This window comes from Corvus moneduloides, chromosome 1, assembly GCF_009650955.1.
Source record: "Corvus moneduloides isolate bCorMon1 chromosome 1, bCorMon1.pri, whole genome shotgun sequence".
Taxonomy (NCBI): domain Eukaryota; kingdom Metazoa; phylum Chordata; class Aves; order Passeriformes; family Corvidae; genus Corvus; species Corvus moneduloides.
Window position 1 is genome coordinate 159,202,247 of NC_045476.1, and position 24,197 is coordinate 159,226,443.

The 24,197-nt window shown below is 41.2% G+C and overlaps 1 protein-coding gene across 3 annotated transcripts; it reads right to left on the bottom strand.

The window, feature by feature from the left end:
* Positions 1–23,348, bottom strand: LOC116455732. 3 transcript variants are annotated; one of them, XR_004244459.1, is made up of 4 exons: positions 23,164–23,348; positions 16,496–16,683; positions 10,276–10,467; positions 1–627 (listed from the first exon to the last, which is right to left on the bottom strand). XR_004244459.1 is itself a non-coding variant. In XM_032133973.1 (3 exons), the coding sequence occupies exons 1-3, from the start codon at positions 23,339–23,341 to the stop codon at positions 10,462–10,464; spliced, it is 354 nt and encodes a 117-aa protein (XP_031989864.1). In that variant the 5' UTR covers positions 23,342–23,348; the 3' UTR covers positions 10,063–10,461. The 3 variants fall into 3 exon arrangements, 2 of the variants coding, with proteins under 2 accessions (XP_031989864.1, XP_031989853.1); XM_032133973.1 differs by lacking the exon at positions 1–627 and having other exon boundaries at positions 10,063–10,467; positions 16,514–16,683; XM_032133962.1 differs by lacking the exon at positions 1–627 and having other exon boundaries at positions 10,063–10,467.
* Between the last annotated feature and the right edge of the window lie 849 nt (positions 23,349–24,197).

A 24,197-nucleotide genomic window follows, 5' to 3' on the forward strand; every position in this document is an offset into this window, starting at 1 on the left:
TATGTTTTTAACCTTTATTTTGGTCTTGGGTTATGTCCAGCTTACAAACAATTAAGAGCATAACCTACTAACAAGGACACTTGGACTACAGAATTCCAGAAAAAACAATAAAAAGCAAAGCACAGCAGGTAAGGTACCTGCTAAGTATTTGACAGCATTGATAGTAATTTGTCCTCAGAGCCCTAAGTAACAGAAGCTGCTAAAACAGACAATTGATAAAGCAATGAAGGGTTCATGTGCAATTGTAGAAGTTCACCACCACTTGTCATTCCAGGGAAGCCTAACCCTGTAGTTAATACCACAAAGCAGCAAAGAGCTCAGCTTTGAGTGACCCATGCACCAGCTTTGGATCTCCATTTCAGACTAGATTTCAGGAAATTGCACCTACCAGCCAGGTTAATTCATGGGAAGGCAATTAATCTCTTTCTGTAGAAACACTGTTTGATAAATATAAATGCACATATGTATTCATGACAGCTTCTCCTTCTGCTGTTGTCCAAGCATAGCCAGGTGCAGCAAACATCTGACTGAAAGCTGGCGCTGGTACAGCTTCCAGTCGGGGATGTTTACAGCAACAGACTACGATACATCACTGCAAGGGACTTGGCGCAGAGCAGCTGGTCACCTCTAGGAGAGGGAAATAAAAAAAGAAAGGATTTAAGATAAGCTTCTGTAGCATTCCAGCCAATTACTGTGCAGCTAATATCAAAGAAAACATATTTTTTACATTCAGTAGCAAAAGTACAGTTTTAGATTCACACACAACTTACATTAAATTAGTATTTCTAAATGCAACAACTAGATTACAAATTCTCAATTTTAATACACATTTTAAGACCTCTTTGGTTCAAATAGATTAATTCTTATTTCTATATTATTTTATACTTATTTATAAATATTTTTTCATTTATACATTTAAAATAGACATAAAATAATTATTACTTTAAAGATACATTGACTTTACTTCCCTATAGGCTCATTCCTAGAGCGCTCTAAAACAGACTTCCACTTTGAACTTTCCCATGAATTTTGCAAATGGCTATCCTCTCATAAATATTTATGTTTTTACATACAGCTCTATGCAAAATTAAAGACAGAAGCAAAAACAGCCACATTCATAATGAAGAAAATATCAGAAACAGAAACTTGACAGAATTCTGAAAATATTTACCCTCAGTGTCAGAATCCTGCCTGATCAGTTTAAAACTCTATTACAACCAACTGATTAAAAAAAACCCAACCCAAACCCACTCTCTTTGGGTAAGCATTAAAGGAGAGGGATGGGGTGAGAGGGAAAACAACAGCAACATCCGGATGGAACCACTTCACTCCCCATCTTCAACAAGTTCCTATCAAAACTCCCACAAGACTTGCATTCAGTTCTGCAACAATACTTCCTCGAAGTTAAAAGAGCCTTTGTAATATTAAAATTTAGTATTTATACTGTGTAATACTCAAAAAGAAATAGTGAACATTTCCTAAATTTAGGTTTTTACTAGTTTTTAGTTATTTACTAAAAGCATTTCACCAAGTTAGTTGCCACATTTTCTCCTAATGCTCCATTTCACGCCGTGGAATTGGGACCATTCAACCATTCTGGCTTGATCATATTCACATACTTCTTAGAAGCCTGAATTTTGCAGTTTATAGCAGAATGCCTTCCTTTTACTAACAGAGCTGCAAGTAGAATGATATATTCCCCATTTAGCAGTCCTTATCACTTCCAAATGAAAGTAATTTTTCAAGTCACAAGTTTTCCAGTGCCAGATTATACACATACATCAGCAATTTAAGGTTGGTTGTTCTCTGTTAAGACCTCCACAGCAACTCATGCAACCAGAAATTGACAAGGAATTTAAAACTGAAGAAAAACTACAGTATTCAAGATTTCTCAAGTTACAGAAACCCAATCACATCCAGTTTTCAAAGAAAGGTTTCCCTCTGCAACACGAAAAGTTCTTACTAGTAAGTGAATTTCGTTTTTACAGCAGCATGCCAAGATTAACGAGGAAGCTGCATGCAGTCACTATGGATACCATGCTGACCTTCATTATTTTTGAGAATAAATAACTAAAAAGCCAGTGGTCATTTGCAACAAAGGCCCTCTTCAGGCTGTTCCGAAACTGAAAATTCCTATTTTACATTGGAAAGAAATAGCCTATTTCATGCAGAGGTAGGTACATGGTATTTGACTAATTAGGCTGCTGAGCATTAAGTTGCAATGAGCCATTTCTTACGCTGCTTTCCTTTAACAGTTCTTAAGGAATAAGGAAGGTTACTACAATGTCACCTGCCCAAAGAGAACAAACTCTCCACAACCTCATTTTGGTTTACCATGTGCATCATCACAAAATTGCCAATCTACATGACAGTGAAATCTCTTGCTTTATTGGATTCACTATCGACTATAAATACTTACACAACATTTTACAAAGTAATTGTATTTGTATAAAAGGAGTTTAAATTTGCATTTCCAAATGTGGTGTTAAAAAAGGCAGAGGCATTACAGGTCACAGTACAACTACATGCTTGAAAGACACCAATTTCTAGAAAAGTTCAATCAAAACTGAAGCCATACATTCATTAAGAACCATCTTCAGCTATTTTCCCAACCACTTTCTTCTTTTCAAACAAAAAAGTAGAGAGCATACTCTAATATTCCTTAATGGCACAGCCCTCTTTTTTTTGTAAAGACTAAAAGCTCTGAGAACAACCAGGATTTATTCTAACGTCATCACAAGATGAAGAATATTGGCTGCTGGCTTCCGTTAATGCGTTTAACTGATTTTATTGAGAACAGTAATAAAAGATACCATTCTTTCAAGTGTGAAGTCCCCTTCTAACTCCACATGTAGACAACACAAGGAATGATGCAGATCTTTAACACTACATTAAGTCCTTCTGACACCTGAAATCTACCTCTTTGTCATTAACAGTAATGTAAGATCACCTGCCTAGGAACCGTTCTTCAGCTGTCAATACTCCGGAATAACAACAACAACAAAAAAATTAAAATCCTTTTTCAACTACCAGAAAATTTGTGGATGCTGGCTGTTGACTTCCACTGTGATGTTCTTCCTACTGTATTTATATTTGTGTGCAGTTCAAGAATCCCTTTAATAGTTAGGATTTAATGTTTCATTCTCAATTCTCTTCTGGTCAATATGCATGACTTTAAAAAAACCTCATAGTAACAGTCAGGATTTAAAAGAGACACCATTAAAGAGACACCATACTGTTCATGTTTATTCACCATTTCCAAATCAAAGTCATGCAGATCACCAAGACTTACTGCAATTTTCCCAAGCCTCCATCATTAATTTACCAGTCACTCTGAATTTCTACTGCACCTTTCATGACCACCTTAAGCAAAAAGTCCAGCAAGACAGGGAGGAGAAAGGAAGAGAGAAGAGAGTAAGGAGCCAAAGAGCTTCTTCCTTCTCTTCCACCACATCTTAATACTTCCTCACTCTACAACCAGCATCACCACTGAAACTCATTGTATTTGGGGCCTCAGCTGCCACGTAAAAATAGTCAAATGTAAATGGAGCCAAGGAGCCTGTCTGTGTGTGTGTGTGTTTGGAGCCAAGGTCTTGTCAGTCAGTCCATCTGTCTGTCAAGGCAATTTACCCTCAGATTCCTGACGCAAGCACAGAGTGCTGAAAAATTACAAAGGCAGATAGATGCTCATTGTTGCTATGAGGTTTTCTTTACAGTCATGTATACTGACCAGAAGAGAATTGAGAATTAAACATTAAAATCTAACTATTAAAAGGGATCCTCGAACTGTACACAAATTTAAATACAGTAGGAAGACCTTCACAATGGAAATCAAGAGGTTCCACCGTGAACTGCAGCTAACTTCTGACACCAACAGAGAGTTCGCTACAAGTTAACAATACTCATCATGAGGAATTATGGTGAAGTAGGAAGTGTACACAAGTAGTTTTAACACTGCATTTCCTGTGTATTTTCAGAAAAACACACATGCAGCTTCTTTTGATCACTAATACTTACACAGTGCAACTAGCAAATTCAGCACAAGAGGGAGAAAGACCTTTTAAACTGGGACATGAATTCTAACACAATGAAAGAGATTGAATCTAACATTACCAATTGTAAAAAAAGAGGAAAAAAGTGTCTTTGTATTTTAAAAATGTCTGGGAAAGCATGAAAGTAGAATGTTACTAGCACATCTCAGATGGAATTTCAGTGAGGGCTGGGTGCATACAGTATACGTAATTATTTTAGTAAAACAAACCACTAGAAGTCTGTGTGGTAATTATTTTTATCTGACAAAAGGAATTCTAAGGAGGACAAACTACTGAAAAAGGATAATGGTGTGAGCCGAAATAAAGTTCAGGTTCTGATTCAAGACTGCCCCACATCTTAGTCTGAACAAAGTTAGAAAAAGTAATAAATTTAGTGTGCTCTGCCTAAGAATGATGGCAGCAGTCAGACATCCCTTTCTTCCCCACCAGAGTCTCATATTCCTCTGGCTGAGCAACAGCTCTGCCTAAAGAAACCATATGTTTATTTATGGAACACAATCTTGGCTCTCCATTGGGTGGAGTACTATACCCAAGATGTTATTCAGGCAAATTAAGTCTTTATTTCAGGAAGTTCTGCAGTAACTGGTAATCTCCAGAGTCACCACAGGAGGTAGGAAGTGGCTAATTCAAGGTCATTTTGCTTTAAAAATGAGCTAAAAAAAATTTAAAACTCGTCTGCCACACTAAGAAGTTATCATAATGAATTACCCTCATGAAGTCCCAACCAGTAGGTTAAGCTGCAATCAAGAACAGAAAGAAGAAACCACCCTTACTTGTATTTCTCTTTCTCAGCATACAGACATCCAGCAGTTTACATTGGAATATAATATACAGCAACATGCACTGTTATTTTCACTTTGTACATTTTAAACTTTTCTAGCAGGACAGCCTCATCCCAATGAACAAGAGAAACCTGAACAACCAGTACTACAGCATTAGGAGAACTACAAATACTATGAATATTTTATGCCAGATTTCACATAAAGATTTGATCCTTCCCTCATGTTTCCAATAAAGTATTCCTTCCCCACTGTCAGCAAGAAATTTTGACAACTTCAGTAGGTTTAACATTATAGCTCATTATTGCTGTCCATGGCACAGTTCTAATTTCATAGTTTCAGCTATTTACCTCTTTTGCTCCCTCTTACAGAAAAGGAATTTTTGCCTCATTCCTGGTAAAGACCTACAGGGAAACTAGATTGCTCAATCTGGGGCAGATTCTTGTAGATACTTAAAAACAAACTATTCAAACAAATCTCTAAGTGTTTCCAGCTACCTCTATGTGACATATCTCCATTTTATCCTGAAGACTCTTCCAACTCCTAATTTGGGCCCATAGTCTATCTTTTCTTCTTCCAAGGTAACCAATCTCTCTGATCTAAGATGACAAAGCTGCCTGTAGAAAATGGACTCTTTCATTTTAAAGGCATCTTTAAAGTATAAGATTCAGAAGATCCTCCAATCTGAAAAAAATACAAAGAAAGTTCATACCCAGTGATCTGATTATTCTAAGAGAGCTGAAGACAGAAGCACAAGGGCAAAAAATAACCTTAACACTTGACAAGAAATAGAAATGAAGAATACACCTAATAGAAGTTCATTGCAGTGCCCTCTAAAAATAATCGAAATACCGGGAATGGTAAAGATTGAATTATTTGTAATAAGTTCACTATTGAAGTCCTCCACACCTGCTGACTCAAACATGGCCGAGTATGGATGGAAAAACCTCCCTAAAAAGACTGAAACCAAAAAATCTATATAAGTATGTCATTTGTTAAGTAGGTTGTTGGTTGTTTGGGGGTTCTTTTGAGTGGATATCAATTGAGTCTGGTGTCGCAGACTCCAATCAATGACACATTTAGCACACTCCTTCACTTAATGACTGTTCACTCACATTTGAAATTATAATTCTCTGGTGATATCAGTTGCCAACAACAGCTCTCTGTAACACTGTGAGGGAACAAGTAGAGAATTGCAAGCAGACATTCAAAATCCCTTTGCTTACCTTGCTGAACAAGGGTACATTTTGACAGTCAACTGACGGCAGGGTCCAACAACTAAGTCTGCAGCAATTACTAAATTGCTGCAGAAACTGGTAAGAGCTAGGGCACCAAGAGGTCCAGAGACAATGTTCCCATTTTAAGGATAATCCTCTGTGAACGTATTCCAATCCTTTCAAATGAGTATAGTTGCAAATATGACAAGTCCTGGCATCATCACACTGAATTTTGAAAGCAGAGTCTGCAGCCGGTAGATTCTGCTGAAAGTACAGTGCCACAACCACCTATTTTCCCTGCTGTATAAAGAGGGCTCAACTGCTCCACTGCATTTAAATCCTGAAGAGTTTCAGACTGAGAAGCAATCTATACACTGGTATCAATCCTAACCTTGCTTCCAGAGCATATACACTTTTTAAAATTACTTAAAAGAAAATAAGCTCAACCCAGCAAGCATGCAAGTCACAAACATCAAATAAGTGCACAGCACTTGGGTTTACACAGCATCTCTGTCCTTATGCACAAGGTTTTTTTTAAAGAAAGTCAATTAGTTGTTTTGCAATAATACCCAGGAGATCCATTCTTTTAAGCACACTCATAATCTTGCTTCCACAGAGGAAACAGTGCACGCCAGAACAGCAGAGTCATGGCATCCACTTCAGGATCAACATTCTCAAAGACAAAAGCGAAACCATACAGCATGAAGAAATACAAAACTCCTTTCAGCTACTTTCAGACTGATTATCTCTATTTAAAATGCAGATTTCACCAAGTCCTTCTCAAAAAATAGTTTTCAGGATTTACTGACAGTAATTGGAACCAGACACAGTGCACTGGCCAAGCAGCTCATTTTGAAAACATTAACTCTATATTATAGAATCAATCTTACATCGGATCTGACAAATAGACTTGGAAAATTACTGCTTTCAGAGCCTCTAAACACCATCTCCCCCAGAATCAAGCCATCTCCTTCAATAATTTATAACAAACAAGAATTAAAACGACTTTCCTAGTCTGCAAATTTGCCAGGAGTATAACTGATAAATCTGCGTTATCTGTCCCTACTTGGAACAACATAAGAGTTAAAATTTAGTTACTGGACTACAAGATGAGGCATACAACCTTTTGGAGGAGACAGAAGTAACTTTTAGTAGGAAATATTTTTTTTCCTAAATCATGAAAATAATTTTTGATTTTCCTACTGCCTGTTAAAAATTTTGCTTACCAACTTAAATTAGCTGGTTTTTTTTCTGTGTTCTACACAGAATTACCCCAAGAATCAATGAATCACAGAATATGCTGAGTTGGAAGGGGCCCATCTGGATCACGAGGTCCAGCTCCTGGCCCTGCACAGGACACCCCATGAATCACACCATGTGCCTTTGAGTGTTGTCACCTACTTAAGTGTCATGGCATTCACAGGAGGTTCCCACTGTAGTTGTGCCTGAGAACTCAAAAGTATAGAGTCCCATCAGCTTCTGGAAGGAACATGGAACAAATCCTGATGAGATTAGTTTTGATGATCTTAAGGAGTTAACAAATATTTATCAAGGGCAGAGTGTACCCAACTGCTGGGGGGCTCTGATGAAAGATGAATGGCCAAGAGAACATTCTCTGACTTCAGGACAGATCTCCCACCGCAGTCTTACCTGGGAGCTAAAGCGCCCCAAGCTCCATGAACAGAAGGAAAGCTGGCCTGGAGAACAAGCCAGATCTCTGGATCACACAGCTGCAACTTGGCCAGAGAGGACTCCAGGGGCCATCCCAGGGCTCCAAACACTCATCAGCACCCAGAAGATGGGGCAGAGTGCACCCTCAGCAAACTGGCAAGGGGATCGAAAAGAGAAGGGGGGCAGGGAAAAGAGGGCTCACAGAGGGAATGGCAGCACTTCCACAAACATAAACCAACCAGGATAAGCCCGAGGATGGGGCCAAAACAAACCTCATCAGGCTCAGGGCAGGAAAGTAAAGCTGTGCCCCCAGGGCAGAAGAGCCCCGTGCCCCAATACAAGCTGGGAGGGCTGGCACAGCACCAGCCCTGTGGGAAAGGGCCCAGGTGCTGGGGCAGACACCAGAGGGAACAGGAGCCAGCAGGAAGGGGGTGATCCCTGCCTGGCCAGATGCTGGCAAAGCCACTCTGCACAAACCTGGTGCCCAGGTGGGGACCCACTTCAGCAGGAGACTCAGGAACCAAGGAGCGTCCAGCCATAGGCTACCCAGGTGGTCAAGGGCCTCAGGGGTATCATCCATAGGGAGAGGCAGAGGGGCCTGTTCTCTCTGGCACAGACAAGGCTGGGACCATCTGAGAGCTGTCTACAGCTACACCAAGATGGGAGCTGTAAAGACAGTGCAGACACACACTCTCAGCCCGGGCAGACAGGGTAAGGAAGAGCAATGGCCACAAAAGGCAGCATAGAAGATTCAGGTTGGACACAAAGACTATCTTTTTCATTTCAACCTTTCACAGAGAGGTTGTGGATTTGCTGTTCTTGGGGGTTTTCATGGCTTCAGGGATCAAAGCCATGACTTATCCCACCCAGTGCTAGTTCTACCCCTGCTTTAAATGAGTAGTTGGACCAGAAACCCCCAGAAGTTTCTTCTGACAATTATACCTGCAGCTCCATAATCTCATTAATTCCTGCGATATGCTTCCAGCAACTAGAGCCTTGTTTATATAATTGTTCCCAGACATAGTGAAGTCAATATTGGATATAGAACTATCCACAGATTACATCAGTACAGTCTTTTCTATAAATAACCAGGTGTTATCAATAGATTCCACTGCCAGCAGGCCCAACAGTTCTGAAATCACAAATATTTGATGTTAAAACTATTTTAATGAGTTGATGCCAAATATTTTAAAAAATAAATTACAGAGAGAATAGAAGTTGCATACCTAAGCCTACTGTATTTAAATATGCTGCCAAACACTATCCAATGGTCACCTCTGTAGATGACTCAGTGTTCTTCCAGAAAAAGAACTCTTTAAGATTACAATTTTATGCCAGTATATTGAAGAACAAGCAACACAAAAGATATTTTTACTAGCTTGTATGCAGGAACTCCCTCAAATTTGAAAAAGGTAGCAGAATGTTTCTACAATACTCTATTTTGAACATGAAAACTTTAAAATGTTACTGTGAAGCAGTACACAGGGATGCCTAACATTTAAGGATTGACTACTGATTTTCAGTGTCTATTTTTTTCCCAGCAAATCTCATTTTTGTTTTCTCCCAGTACTGAATAAGCTTTTTGAACCATCATAAACTAAACACTGAAGATGGACAGTATGACCCAAACTGTTTTTCAGTCACCTTACAAGTGCAGGGCTTCAGTAATAATCAAAATTAAACCATTTACAGTAAACAAATAGTTCAGAAGTAACGTAGGAGTAGAAGGACCTGTTCCTACAACTCACTCCCACAACAATGCAGTTTAAGCAACAATTAAATGCAAGAGACAAAACAGCCTGGTGAAGGGGAAACCCAGATCATTGCCTGACATTAAAATCCTGGGGCTTGGGTACTTCTGATCCAGCAAACCTGGAACTCCCACACTGTCACCAAGTTCCAAACCAACAATGAGAGCAACTCAATTTTATCAAGATTAGTAGCTAAAATGAACTTTCTTCCTTGCGTTGACTGATGCTTTTCACACCTTTTGGTTAACTAACTGAAGTATTCCTCTAAAATAAACAAACCCCAGCTCTCTGCCCACATTAGTGGTTAGTGAGTGTACTGCAGTGGGAGGAGATCTGCAAAACCTAACAGTTTGTGCTGAAGACAATATTTAAACTACACATATTCCAGGGGATCTCACTTCAAAATAGGCTCTAATCCTGCCTAAGGTCCAAATACCCTTAAACCAAACCCATCAATGAAGTCTAGAAGCACATGCTTCAACTCTGTTTCTCCCAAAACATCACTTGCATGTTCAGCAGGATCAGCAACAAAGAATCCCAGTACCCAGCCTACAGTGACAGGCATTCTGGGGACAACAACACACAGTTGTTCTCAAGTTAATCTTGAAGCAATTTTTATTAGCTCTGCAAAATACAGAGTAATACATGAACACAACAACTACATGCAGCTGAATTCCATGTCGTACCTCAAACAGAAAACAACTGCGCAACATCACTTAATGCAACTCAGTATAGCTTTAAAATTATCTTAATGAGGGAGGCTGTTGCACAATGACTGTTTCAAAGACATGAAAAGAATACTCACACCACAGAGTCTGACTACTGGTATACTTTCAGGATGGTTTAAACTGAACATGGTAAAAGCATTGTGGCAGAAGGGTAGTTGTGTTCTCTGTCTTCCAGCTGAGGGATTCCTGCTTCCTCTACTGCTGCAGGAATTTTTGGACTTCATGATGCAAGTTACTTGGACAACCACTGTATTATCTGCAAACTAAACCTGGGAAAAAAAAATAAGACAAAAAAAGATGAGTTTTCTGCCACAGCAGACAGACGATCTCAATCACTGGAGAGCAGTTCAATCCTCAGCACTGACAGGAAGGTACCGCATAGGCCAGGACCGCCTGTTTTGGTGGCAATATAGTGCTAAACCAAGATAGGTGAATTGTTTAACCACAACAGAACTTTCCCTTCCCCTGCCCCCTAAAAAGACAAATACTTAAGACCTCTGGCATCAACCTTTTGAGTGGGGAATAGTAATGTGAGCAAGATGTAGATCTCAAGAGACAGAGTAAACAATAAAAAATTAATTTGGCAAGACATGCTTCCTTAAAGGTAATATTAACTCTGCAACCATTTAGATGCAGCTTCAATACTTCCCTGCCTTGCAAGAGGAACCTGACATTGGGGGGAGGGAAAAAAAAAAACCAAAAAATCATCAGAGGAACATCAAGTTGCTTTTTACTCTCTGCATTGAAGTTCACCCTGTGGGTTGACCCTGAGTTGATGGACAGTCTTTAAGACCAATTACGCTTCTTGCAATTTACATATTTAAACTGCACGGAAAGGCGCCACTTCCCCTTTTTGTCAGAGCTCCCCTGCTGGAAGGTGGGGGGGGCTCCGAGCCTCCCGGCCCCGCTGGGCCGGGCCGGGACCACTGCCCCTTCCCCCCCTTCCCCAATGCTGCGGCACGGACCCTGGGTCGCTGGCAAGGGGGGACTGTCCCAGAGCCGCAGGCAGCTAAAACCAGCCATGGACTGCCACAGCTAAACCCATCCAGCGCGGCTTCTGGGGACAGGCGGGTCCCTCTCCTCTCCATGCGGAGCCGGCGGAGTCAACGGGAGCCGGCGGAGCCTCCTGCCTGCAGCCAGCACACTTCGTGCTGAACTGAAGAAGACACCGTGCAGCCAGCAGCACAAAGGGAGCGAGGCTTTCCCCACCGTAAAGCCCGAACAAGAACACCCTTCAACGTGGAGGCTTCAGAGTCAGAGAGAAAGGGAAGTGAGTCCCGTGGGACGGAGCTGAGCATGGCGACGGGAGAGAAGAGGGCGGTGCCGCGATTCTGGCGCACAGCTTAAAAGAAACCTTCTTGCATGCCGTGGTAAGAAACTGTAATACCACAAACTGCTTGTCTCTTTAATCCATCTGAAGAACATGGGGGGATGGAGAATCCTCATGTGGCCTGTGAAGATTGTGAAGAATGCCTATGCCAGGCTATATAGAAGTAGTAAGAGGCTGTTAGAGACTTGTGGCGAAGATAAGCCTTTGTGTGCAGGCCAAAATAACTTATCCTTAAAAAGATTAATAACCCCATGTGATGGCCCATGTTTTGCAGTGTGAAGGAATTGTGAGATTTTTCATGGGAGAGATGTTCTACACACAGCAGATCGATTGTTTCCGGGCGGGTCTGCTGTTGGTGGCAGTTTGGGAACCACGTGCAACTGAAGGAAAACCCTTTTTTCCTTAAGCATAAGAGAGAGACTTTTCAAGAACTGCAACACTGACTAACATCCCATGTTCTGTTATCCCTTGTGTGAGCTGGGTAAAAGGAGAGAAGTGCTGGGGGGGGGGGGGGGGATTTGCTTTAATTTTGTTTTGTTATTTTCTCTTTACTTTTAATTCTATTAGTAATAAAACTCTTTCATTGTACTGCAACTGTTTAAGGTTTGTGCCTGCTTTGCTTTTCTCCTAATTCTTATCTCACAGAAGGAAAATAAGTAAGTAATGAATATTTTGAACCAAAACCACTACATTTAATTGGTGTTTCTGCCCGGTTTCGAACTCAACCTGCTACACACCCTCTCTGCAAGTCTGAACACTGTCCTTCAGCCTCTTTTGTTAATGCTGCACGTTAACATGGAGCTCTTCCCACAGGCTTCTGTGCCAAACAGTCAGCAGACTCCACCTCCATGGAAATCAGCTGAGCAATTCCACAGCACTTTTCCCAAATGCTGGAAGGAGTTCCAAGTCTGTTTTGCATTCCCAGTGCTCCACTTGCCAGTACCTGGTACAGTGCAGGTTAGTCCCAAAAGCACCCAGCCCTTGGGGAGGCCAAGGCAAACTAAAAGAATGTAAGAATAAACAAAATCCTTTCTGAGTAGTCAGAAGCATTTAAAGCACCTCAAGCAAAAATTTCCCTGAAGACCTTGCTGGTACAACACATTTCTGAATACTAATATTCCCAAAAAATATCTGTGAAAACCTCTACCCAAGGATGTGGTTCCACCCTCCTTCAGTGACTGGAAACGACACGTGTGGCTGACACATGAGCATCAGTTACTTCATTAGGTCAAGGGTACAGCTCTGCAGAATTTGCATGAGTGATGCAAGCCAAGCCCAAGAGTAGAGCTCCCACACAAAAATGTCATTAAATGTGGAGTTTCTACACTAAAGATTTTATTTTATATATAAGAGACCAAAATAAAAGCTCATTAAAGTTAGGCATCAACCAAAAAAAAAGAGAAAAAAAAAATTAAAGCTGCCTGCCTCATTTCACCACATTTGCCTAGAAAAATTTGTTTACAAAAACAGAAAAATAAGAAAACATATGGCTCTTCATAGGAATCCTGCCACACTCAGTTCATGAACCAGATGATGGTCCCCACAGAGGTTTGAAGTGCAAGGATGCTGCAGTCCTTAAGACTTACTTCACCTGTTGAAAGAGCTAAAAAGTTCACTCAGCTTTCCACAACAGTTACCATTTGCTTCAACTGCTTTTTAAAAAGCCAAACAAACTAGAACAGGTAACTGAAGAAAACTCCCAAGGTGTTTGGACGCTGATCAAACTCTGTAATCAGTTGTTTTCCACAGCCTCTTCCAGAGTGTTTACCTGCAGGTGCAGGTCAAGTTACTGAAAGCAACACCTACTGCTCCTAGTCTTTATCTGAGTGACCAACTGCAAATTCTCAGTCAAGGAGGCTCAAAGTCAGGCTGGATGGGGCTTTGAGCAACCTGGTCTAGTGGAAGATGTCACTGCTCATGGCAAGGAGGTTAGAACAAGATGATCTTTAAGGTCCATTCCAACTCAAACCCTTCTGTGATTCTGTAACTGTAGCAACTCAAGCAGAGGTCAATGAACATCGTATTAGCTCAACAGAAATACTGTAAAAACATCCAAGAAATTACTCTAAGGAATCAATTCAATTAAAAAAAAAAATCAATTTCATGTGCAGTTTGTAATCTTATTTCAATGTGAAGAATTCAAATGTAACTGGTCCTAGAGTAAAAACAATCAGGAATAGCATTTCTAGAACAAATATGTTCTGCAAAAATTGAACTTGTACAATGGGACCAACAAAGGTACACTTAAGGAAATGCTGCAAACACAGGCTTCCAGTCATTTGTATACAATAAACTCAAGTACCAAAACTCACCACCCTTGCACAAAGCCACAGTCAGCTGCCTTAGGCTCCACTTAAATGCAAGAAACAGAGTATCATAGTTGGCAATATTTGTCAAGCTCTGTACACAAGTGAAATCTAATATTTAATCTTGCAAATACCAATTTAACTACAATACTACTTAAGAGTACAACACCTCAAACTAATTATATTTTAGAACTTAAACCAGTAGCTTAAAAGACAGGAAATATCACAGAATTAGCAATAGCCTGAATACCACAGTGCTTCAGTCTCCCAACGATCTGCAAGCCCCATCTCTGCAAAGATAAACCAGACAGCTAAAATAATTCTACAGAGGGGGAAGAAATGACTGAAGCAAACAGCCACATAGTTCAAGTTACCAGCAGATTATAAACTGTCTAAACTATTAAGAAATAGATTTGTAGCACACCAGTAAAATGACAGAAAACTAGTAGTCACCTTCTCATTTAAATGAGGCAACTTAAGAAAACATTAACCCTTCTCCTGCCCCCCAAAAAATAAATTAATGATTAACAGTCTTTGAAAATTGCAGCAGAGGTTTGGTTTTACTAGGATGTCTGGTACTCTCAGAAGAAATTTAGAAGTAGTATTACACATTACAGCAATTCAAGCTGTGTAAATAAAGGTCTTGTGTCTTAATTTCTATAAAAGCAAGAAGCCAGGTATCATTAACTACAACAAGGAACTTCACACTGAAGTTTTTGTTGTGTAAGAAAGAGCAACAAATACACCAAACCTCTCCCTGATCTTGCAATATGCAACTTCACATTAACATACAGAAGCACAGTTTCCATCAGTTTGTTAGAACCAAGGAATATTTAAGTACACAGATTCATTAGACTTTGATGAGATTTTACCACTTCTGGTTAATATTTAGCATAACCTGACTCTTAAGTGAACCATCACCTTAGCAGATCCTGGTCTAACTAGTGTGTTTATCTAGACAAGTCATTCAGCCACTATAAAAAAACTCATAATAAAATTTTAATTAGGTTTCTGAACTCAAAGCAATCATGCAAGCTGAAATCAAATGAAGAATGCAAGACCAAATAATCATGCCTAATCACATAATATCTGTAGCATAACTACTACATTTATTTTGCAATTAATAATATCAAAAGCATTGGATCAGATGTGACAACTCTTTTTTCAGTTAGAGTAATTGAAAAAAGAATCCAAAGAAAGGAAGAGTCAAAATACACAGATGAATAGTTTAAGCAAGTATCACAGACTTCCTTGTTTAAGAATCAGTCTTGCAGCACACCTGAGTCAAGTTTGAACACTGGAAGTTGTGTTCAGCTAGAGATATGTACACCAATCTTCATAAAGCCCTAGAAGTCACCTTTACCTTCCTTAGCATTTCCTTGAAATACTCCCTTGATATATTCAGAACAGATGAGGGGCAGGTTGCAGAAAAACTGGCTTCCCTGATACCAGAACATTCCCAGTGCTCCAGTGACCTGAAAGTACCTGATCCTGTCAGCAGACAGCTTAGTTATCCCACTGCAAAGGGCTGTGTGAAGCTTGTCCTTGACCTACAGCGAGATCCAAGGGTCATGCTCACAGAACCACCACCAAGAAAAACATTCCTGAACACTGCCTTTGTTGTACTGGGATAAAGTACACAGCTGTCAAACTAATATCAGAAATTAGTTAGCTGTAGTATTTTGTATGTTAACCTGATTTGATAGGAAAAAATGTGTTTACTTATCCTTCTGGAAGTGAGTGCAATACTGATTGCTCTTAGGTTAAAGTTTTACTGGTTAAGTTTACTGAACAGTAACTTAAGCAAAACTCCAAAAGCAGCAGACTAAGGAGAAGATGAGAAAGAATATTTATTTACAAGCATGATCTGTGTGTAATCAGATCATTTAGTTAAAGTTTATCAGCAGGACTAAAAATATGTCCCATGAGGTCTCTATAAAATGCTCAAGATACTCTCAGGAAACATTGAGTTAACAAAACACACTGCACTAATCATATGAGCATGCTGCAAGCATGTTTATTACAATACTGATGCATATCAAATATGGACCAGTCAACCAGAAAAATGAATATGGATAGAATGAAAAAGCAACACTCTTTCAACACAAAGGTGCCCATCTTCAGCCAGAGGCCCAGTGAGGATGAGGTAAAAGAAACGAAGATGTGATGGAAAACTTAGCAATTTTAACTTTAAATACTTAAAGCTAACACTAATGAGAGACTATTGCTATGAGTACTGACTCTCCAGGCCCAACAGCAGAGAGCTGCTTTAGAACTCTGGGTATGAACAGCCAGATGTGTCATCATGTGTTAAACCAGAACACAACTTTGCATCTGTTCTGCTTCTACCCTTTTGTTTCCCATTTCTATCTTATAAAACAAGTCTGCCTCCTGTTTTACTATTCTGTTTGCCTGGTACTGAGGATATGGGGAAAGGAGACAGTTTGGTGAAGGTTAAAAAACCTGCTCTGTGCCAGCAGTCCCAAGCAGTCTGTACCGTGAGAGAGATGTTTTGGAAGCTCATGCACTGAGAAATATTTTCTGCCAAGCTGCAGAGGGTCAGCAGGGCATCCTCTGCTGCCAAAAAGTACTTTCCAGAAGGTACAAATGTGAGCCTTTCCTGGGAGTGACCAACAGTACACAACATAGCTCCCCACTCACCCCAAACTGCGAACTCACGCTGTGATTCCTGTATGTAAAAGTGCCCACGAGAGTCAGAGCACGGCCACTCCGAGAGGTGAACTGAGCAGTTTGGATAAGGCAGACACCAGCTCGGTCTTCAGAACACTGGGAAACACTCTGAACATCTGCAGAATGACAACCCTGCGTTTGGCTGAGCCCCGCTGTATCTGCAGAGAGAACAATGAAATGCATGAATAAAGCCCTCTGAGGCTCAGCTGGCAGTTTGATTTATTATACTCACGTTAAGCCTCCAACATTCATTCTCCGCATAGCTCGGATACAGCAAAAGATTTGGTTTGGATGAACTTCTTTTATTTCTTTATTCTTTACATAAAATGCCCATGTTCTTACAAATTTCACTAATACCACTTTGATATCTAACATGTTGATTCAGTGTGCGACATCGGAATTAAACGGCCTTTTAGCTTCCTCATTCCCACAGGATTCATCACACCCTCAGACATGAAACAGTCTTATCTAGGGCACTTCTTGTGAATATTTTAATCTCTTTCCCTTTATCTTTCTAACCTTCACTTCTGCAGAAATATAGACCAATTTGCTCTACCTTGTTGTGCTGTTAAACCCTTTACTGCTGTTGTTCAGACTGAGGCATGCTAATACAGTGTACAAGGAGCAAACTGGTATTACTAAAGGATAACTTGAGACATGCAAAATTATCTGTACTAAATAAATTTTAAACTCCAAGGTGTGTGCTGCTCCTTTCATTCAGATGCCATCTCAGACAAAGCAAAGCCTCTTTCTTGGAAGTAGGACATTCTCCAGTTAGACCAGTTCACTACTGTTTTAGCCTATGGAACTCGCTGAAAAAGAAAAAAGCAGGAATATTTTGAAACAAATATAAACAAGACCAAGTTGCTACAGATCAACTGCATCTCAATACACTCTCTTCCATGTGTATACCTTATTGCTGTTATAAATTGATATTATAACCTTTTTCAAGTAAGAATTGGTAGGGCAGGAGGGGTTTTTTTGTTCCATTTTTGGATTTATTTTTCTCTATAATCCTTAGCATTGTACTAGGGGTTATGGGATCAATCATTCACCAGTGCAGCCATCCCTTTGCTCTTCTTTCCATTCCACACTCCAGGAGTGCATCCAACCAACAATGTGGAAAAGACCACTGAGCCAGGCAATGAACAGTCAGGCCAGACAGCTACCCAAAGAGTTTTCCAATAAATTAGACTAAGTTATGTAAACAATTTATCACAAGTAAGTCTTACTACCTTCCAGACCTTTTCAGAGAAAGAAATAAGTCTATCATCACACAGGTTCAGGCACTAAGACTTTGGATCATTTTAACATTATTCCACGTCATGCACACCAAAGATAGATCTGAATAAACTTGCAGATGAAGTCTATAATAAACTGAACAGATTTTTTTCTAATGTTTTCCAGTCCTGATAGTTCTGGAAGCACTGACCTTTCCCTCATCCCAGAAGTTCCCCTGACAATGGTAGGCATGCCTTCACCCTTATATATGCTTCTAACTTGAAGATTTTTACCTCTCTGGAGTATCAAACACTGATCAAAACAGAAAAAATCCCCAGCACATTCACCAAACCCAAAATGCAGCAGCATGCAACCAGCATACTGACAGTCTATTCAGCTTGTTCTCAATCTGATTATTCACGTGTTTTGTACTGACTGCCATCTGCCCACTCCTCCTCCTGTCTGTCTCTGACACAGCCTTTGTGCCATCTCATATGCTTTTTTAGCACTTTTCTGCACACTTGCTTCAGGACACTGGTACATAGAGGGAATAAACTTCATTGTATGATTGTTTCCTGGGGATTCCCAGGCATTACATTTCAAATCAACTCCTATTTAGAAAAGGTTTTGCCGTGTAACACCCGAAAAAGCCCTACATACTTATTGTCTGCTTTAATAACATTTATAGATATAAAATATGTATGCAGAAAAATTATACATATTGAATATATGTATAAATATATTTACATACATACTTAAGACAGAAAATAGATTCAAGAAAAACTCAGTTACTACTCACACTCTTTTTCTCCTGATTTGAACTGCAATTTGAGTACTAACCACCTGGAGATACATACCAGAGTAAGCACACAGGTATTTTTATTTTAGGCAAATAATCCACTGCTTCACAGGATGTGACAGTTGTCTCCATTAACTCCACGGCTGTTGTAGCCAAATCTTATCATGCATTGAAAAGGACGCTGGGATTAATTATGTAGCTCCAATCTGGCCCTTTTATTAGTATCAAGAATGTTCATTCCCCAAGTTGTACATGACAGTCCCTTAAAACTCCATCTGGCTTTTATGATTTACACCAAGAACTTCCGTGCTAAGAGTTCATGAATGTATTAACTGCATGGAGGGGTTTTTTTTTCCCCTCTCTTTAAGAAAAAAAAGTTTGCAACAAACAGCTTAAGTATGAACGAACCTGCAAATGCCTATTAGCAATTGGAATTTAGGAAGTAAGAAAGATTCTATGCTTCTTTACACAAGGTTTGTTTGAAAAATTTGGAGAAAAATAAATGCTGAAGAGCCTTTGCTTTACTGTGTCTGCTGCTGACCTTTAGACCTGACACCCACTGCATCCTGTGGGAAACTTTTTCCAAGAGCCAGCTTTCTTATAAATATTTTAGCGATTTAAGCATGCAGACTACATTTTATTTGCCCACATCTACTAAAAAAGCTATTGATTCATGATAACATATATGTGAACTTTTATAGTCATATAAATATTTGTAATGCAACAAAATATAATTAACAGAATCTTGAATGTGCTAAATGAAGGAGCTTTTGAAGTTTGGGATTTTTTGGGGGGGAGTTTGTTTGGGTTTTTTTTGTTTTTTTTTTTTTTTTACAATGCTTATTCTTACAGCTGCTACAGGTCTCTAAAATGCACACAACTTCCTTGCTCCCTATTCTCCTGTATGTGGTTTCAAAACAGATTTGCATGTCCTCCATAAATAACAAAAGCACTAGGAAAAGCCCATGCATCCCTACCTTTGGTCAATAAAAGTAGTAGTGATAATTCAAGTTCCTTCTCAAAACAAAAATTTAAGTTTCTCTTATATGTTTTGGCAATAAGTGTCCTTAAACTTCGTAAGAACAGCTCACTTAAAGGCATCTGTTTAGCTTTTCAGAGTCTAAGGACTGCACCTGTTCCTTTTCAGATAACCAGTCCCCTTGTCAAGTCTTGCATTCCTCGTTTCTCCACTACAACAAAAAACTGTTTTGTGCAGTTTGGAGCAGATCACTCAGGAAAAGTCACAGGACAGACCTGGTTACTTCCACAAGGAACATCAGCACTCCTCTCCAGCTGCACTTCTCCATGTCAACCCTTCTTCCCTCTGTAGGTGGTTCCCTTGCAGAGCTATAAATCTCACAGTCCTGTACACAGCTGTGCCAGATCAGAACTCCTAAGGAAACTTTCCAGCTGTTCCGAACAAGCCAAGGAGTCACACAAGGACAGCCACGTTCACCAAGACAGGTAATCAGGAATTTGGCTCCCTCACACTGCTACAGCGCTAACAAAAGAGACTGAAGTATGAAACATCAGACACTATTTAAAGAAGGTGGTCCATTTACTTAGAACTAGATTATGTGCATTGAGTTACTGAAGGATTTTATGCCAGCAAGTTTCAGCTAGATTTAGCTGAAAAGAAAAACAGAAGGAATGTCTGGGTTTGAGAGCTTATAATGGAGGGTTTGTTTCAATTTCACCCATCAAGTGGCAGTACTTTCATTACACGTGACTAAATGCTAACTGCAAGGACAAGTTTGAAGGATCAGTATCTGAAGACACAATTAATTCCTTCCAAACACCTTGTAACAGTGTGCAGTGACAACATAATAAAAGCCTTTATTTTCCAGTCTTAATAATCGAGGGAAACTTAAGTCCTTTGAGTTTTATGGCTGTTTTATCACCAGCCATCAAAACTGCATTAGTGGCCCATCTACATATGATACAGATCAAGGCTTCAGTCCCCTAAAATCTCTGTCACAGCCACATGACTTCACAGTGGTTACAGTTCCATTACCAAAAGGAGCAGGGGACAAGCTGTGTCTCACTCCAAGTTGTTCCTCAGATGTCTTCTAGGACACTGTTATGCTCCTGGCTCATAGGAAACTTGCATGCAGACATTTGAGACAAGCAGCAGCTCTCAAACCCTCCCGTAAGATAACACCAGTGAATTATCATGCATGAGAACAGCCGGACAGGATGTACAGTGTAAGCTTACATAAGACACAAGGCACTGCTGGGAACCAGCACAAGTGAACAGCATAAATGGCTCAGGAAAATGCTGATGTCACTCGTGTACATTCGGCTTGCGCTGGCCAAGTTTCTCTGAAACCAACACTGGCCTTTCTGGCTGTTTGTAAAACCTTGCAGTCTGCTCTGCTACAGCCACATCTTGAAAAGGAACTTGTTTTCAAAAACCTGTGTTTCTTCCTAACGAGAGCTTTCTTTAAGATGAGCAAGAATCTAAAGAAAAACAGAAAATGTAATGGAGAACTGGAAAAAGCATGTAATTGTGTACACAAATACATGAGCCTGATACTTACTGAGAAAATAGTTCAAGCACAACTTACCCACTTGAAAATATGACCTCTGCAAACCTACTAAGGTCAATGAGACTTATAGTAGTTACTCAGTGAGCCCTGCTTGCATAAATTAAAGATGCCTAAGGGTAGCTATGAAACTGGGTATTTGATTTTTCCAGGGCACCTACATATGATGAATTAACAATGAATTGCCATTCTACCAGAGCAGCTTTCAGGTTCATTAAAAAAAAAACAAAATAAAACACAAAACCCAAACCCAACTGGGTTGTGCTTACCTCCTCCTCAACACAAAAGCCTTTCTATTTAACGTTAATCTGATTATGGAAGTTTCATATTAAATTGAATAGGTAAGTGAGAAACTATAGATCAAATTATTTTCAAAAAATCCCCAAGATATGAGGCAAACAGTGTTTCTTCCTGGTGTATCCTTCTACAATATATTAAAAGAAATTAGAAAAAAAGATGAGTAATCAAGCTGCACAAGTTAGTATAAAGCAAAACTGTAAAGAGGGAAAACTTATTTCACTCAGGTCAGGATTTGCAGCAGCAGCTCCCAGCTCTGTGCTTGGCTGCTTCCATCTGTTATTGCAGTGGCTGCACTTCAGAGCAGTGTGTGAACCACAACAGTGAACTCCTTCAGCTTCAGAACTCCTGTATTTAGGTTTTTGCCTATGAAATCCTTTAAAGTATTCTGATTTTACATAGAGAGCATCCTATAAGGTGAGGGGAAAAATACTGCTCCTAAAACTAAGTTTGCCTTTCATTACAGGTATAATGAACAATTTGTCACTCCCTTTAGTATTTCCTTGCAAAAACACCACGTAGCTCAGAGATGTCAACTATCGGGGATCATCTGCCACATTAGAAATTCACAAGGTTTCCTTAGCAGTAGAAGAGGATACCACACCAGCTTTGTTCTAGGCTAACAGAAGGGGAAAAAAAAAAAAAAAATCCATAAAGTATTTGCAGTGTGGAATGGCAGCTCTTTGAAAGCACACACTACATCAAAATATGAAATGCAAGATGACCACAGTGCAAATCATGCAATATCACAGGTTATTAAATGTCTTTTCAAGCAAGCTCCTATTTCCATCAAAGTGTGGCTACTACAGTTCACATCCTGGCTAGAGCCTCTCTGCTTCTATAATAGAAATACCACCACTATCTACCCATTATTACTACAGCAGATAAGCATTTCACAGTCATCGGTATGTTTATCCACAGGACATTTTTGGAAAGCACCGCTATTCCCGATTCATAAGCAAACAGAGGACTGATGGGTGCAGAAAAGACTGATCCAAGGTCACAGAGTAAGTCTGTAGTAAAGTAAGAAACTTCACCTGGTTTTGCCTTCCTGCAACTAATACTTTCTATTAATGAGTCACTGCTGCTCCTCTAAATTATTCTTTCAGCAGGAAGAGACAACAGACTGCCTGTGGCATTCAAACTCTACATGCTAATAGCAGCTCTGCTCCAGGGTTTGCTAAAAAATCACACCCAAGGGCCTTGTTCTGTACTGTCACAGAATCCTGCTCGTGCAATGGGCTGCTGTGGGGGGAAAAAAGGAATATACGTATATATTATTAGGTAGCCTGCCTCATTTGTGACCCAGCTCTTTCCCTAGAGAAACAAAACCCAGTCCTTGAATAGTTTTACTCCCTCACGCCACAGACCACCGGGCAAGGGCGAAGTGCAGGGAGGAAGGGACAGTCAACTGGGAGTCAAGTTATGCAAAGCTGGGGGCCGGGCGGGGGGCAGAACTCCCTGAGGCCCACAGAAAAAAAAAAAAGCCCAACTTCTGTTCAAGGGTCATGGGGGTCACAGTGCCGGGGTCACAACCGCAGGGAAAACGACCCCCGGCACGGGGGGTGGGGAAGGGGCACCGGGAAGGTGCAGGGCTCCCGTCCCACCCCGCACAGCGCAGGGAGCCCCCTCCTAGCTCCCCCACTGCCGGGAATGGCCGGCCGCGACCCCTCACACGAGGTCCTCCACAGGCGCTCCTCAACCCGGCCCCGACCCCCTCCTCGCCGCCTGTCCCCCAACCCAAGCCCGGCCCCGGAGCGCCGCTCCTCCCGTACCTGCGCGGGGAGGCGGCGGGGACCAAGGAGCCGCCTCGCCCGGCCGGTGCGTGCCGCGGAGCCTCCCGGAGCAGCCGTGCCGCCGCCGCGGCCCCACCGCGCTCGCTGCCCTCGCCTCCAGTTTGACCTTTCCGTGTCTCCGCCGCCCGTCCCCGGCACCCTCTGACGTCACCGCCATGGCAACCAATCCCCGCCCTCTCCCGGCCCCGCCCCCCAACCCCGCGCGCGCGCACGCGCCGCCGGCCGGAGGGGGCGGTGCCTCCAGCCCCCCCGCCAATGAGCGCGCGGCGGGGGCGGGCTCGCCCCGCCCCCCGGAGTCACCCACAGGGAGCCGAGCCGATAATAAACATACAGTATTGATATTATGTGTATTTCTGTTATATATGTGTGTATGTGTGTGTGTGTGTGCATATATACATGTGTGTATATATAGTATATTCCTTCTTTCCCCCCACAGCAGCCCACTGCACAAGCAGGATTCTGTGACAGTACAGAACAAGGCCCTTGGTGATTGTTTTTAGCAAACCCTGGAGCAGAGCTGCTGTCGGCTATAGGGTTTGAATGCCAGGGCAGTCTGGTGTGCCTATGGGTGTGCCTTGGGAGTGTGAGATGTGCGAGCACATGCGCAAAGGCCTTCATGGAGTCAGTCCTTCCATCCTCTCTACCAGGAGAGAGGCAATGTTGGGATCCTGGCTTATGGCAAGTTGAACATGAGTGCCCTGGCAGCCAGGAGGGACATCCGTGTCCTGGGGCATCAGGGGCAGCATTGCCAGCCAAGCAAGGGGATTGTCCCACTCTGCTCTGCACTGGGGGCCTCCCCTCGACTCCTGGGGGCAGTTGTGGGCACCACAATATAAAGACATTAAGCCATTGTAGAGTGTCCAAAGAAGAGCCATGAGGGTGGTGAAGGGTCTGGAGGGGAAGCCATATGAGGTGTGGCCAAGGTCACTTGCTCTGTTCAGTCTGGAGGAAACTGAGAGGAGACCTTATTGTGGTCTGCAGCTTCTTCACAAGGAGTAGCATCAATCTCTCCT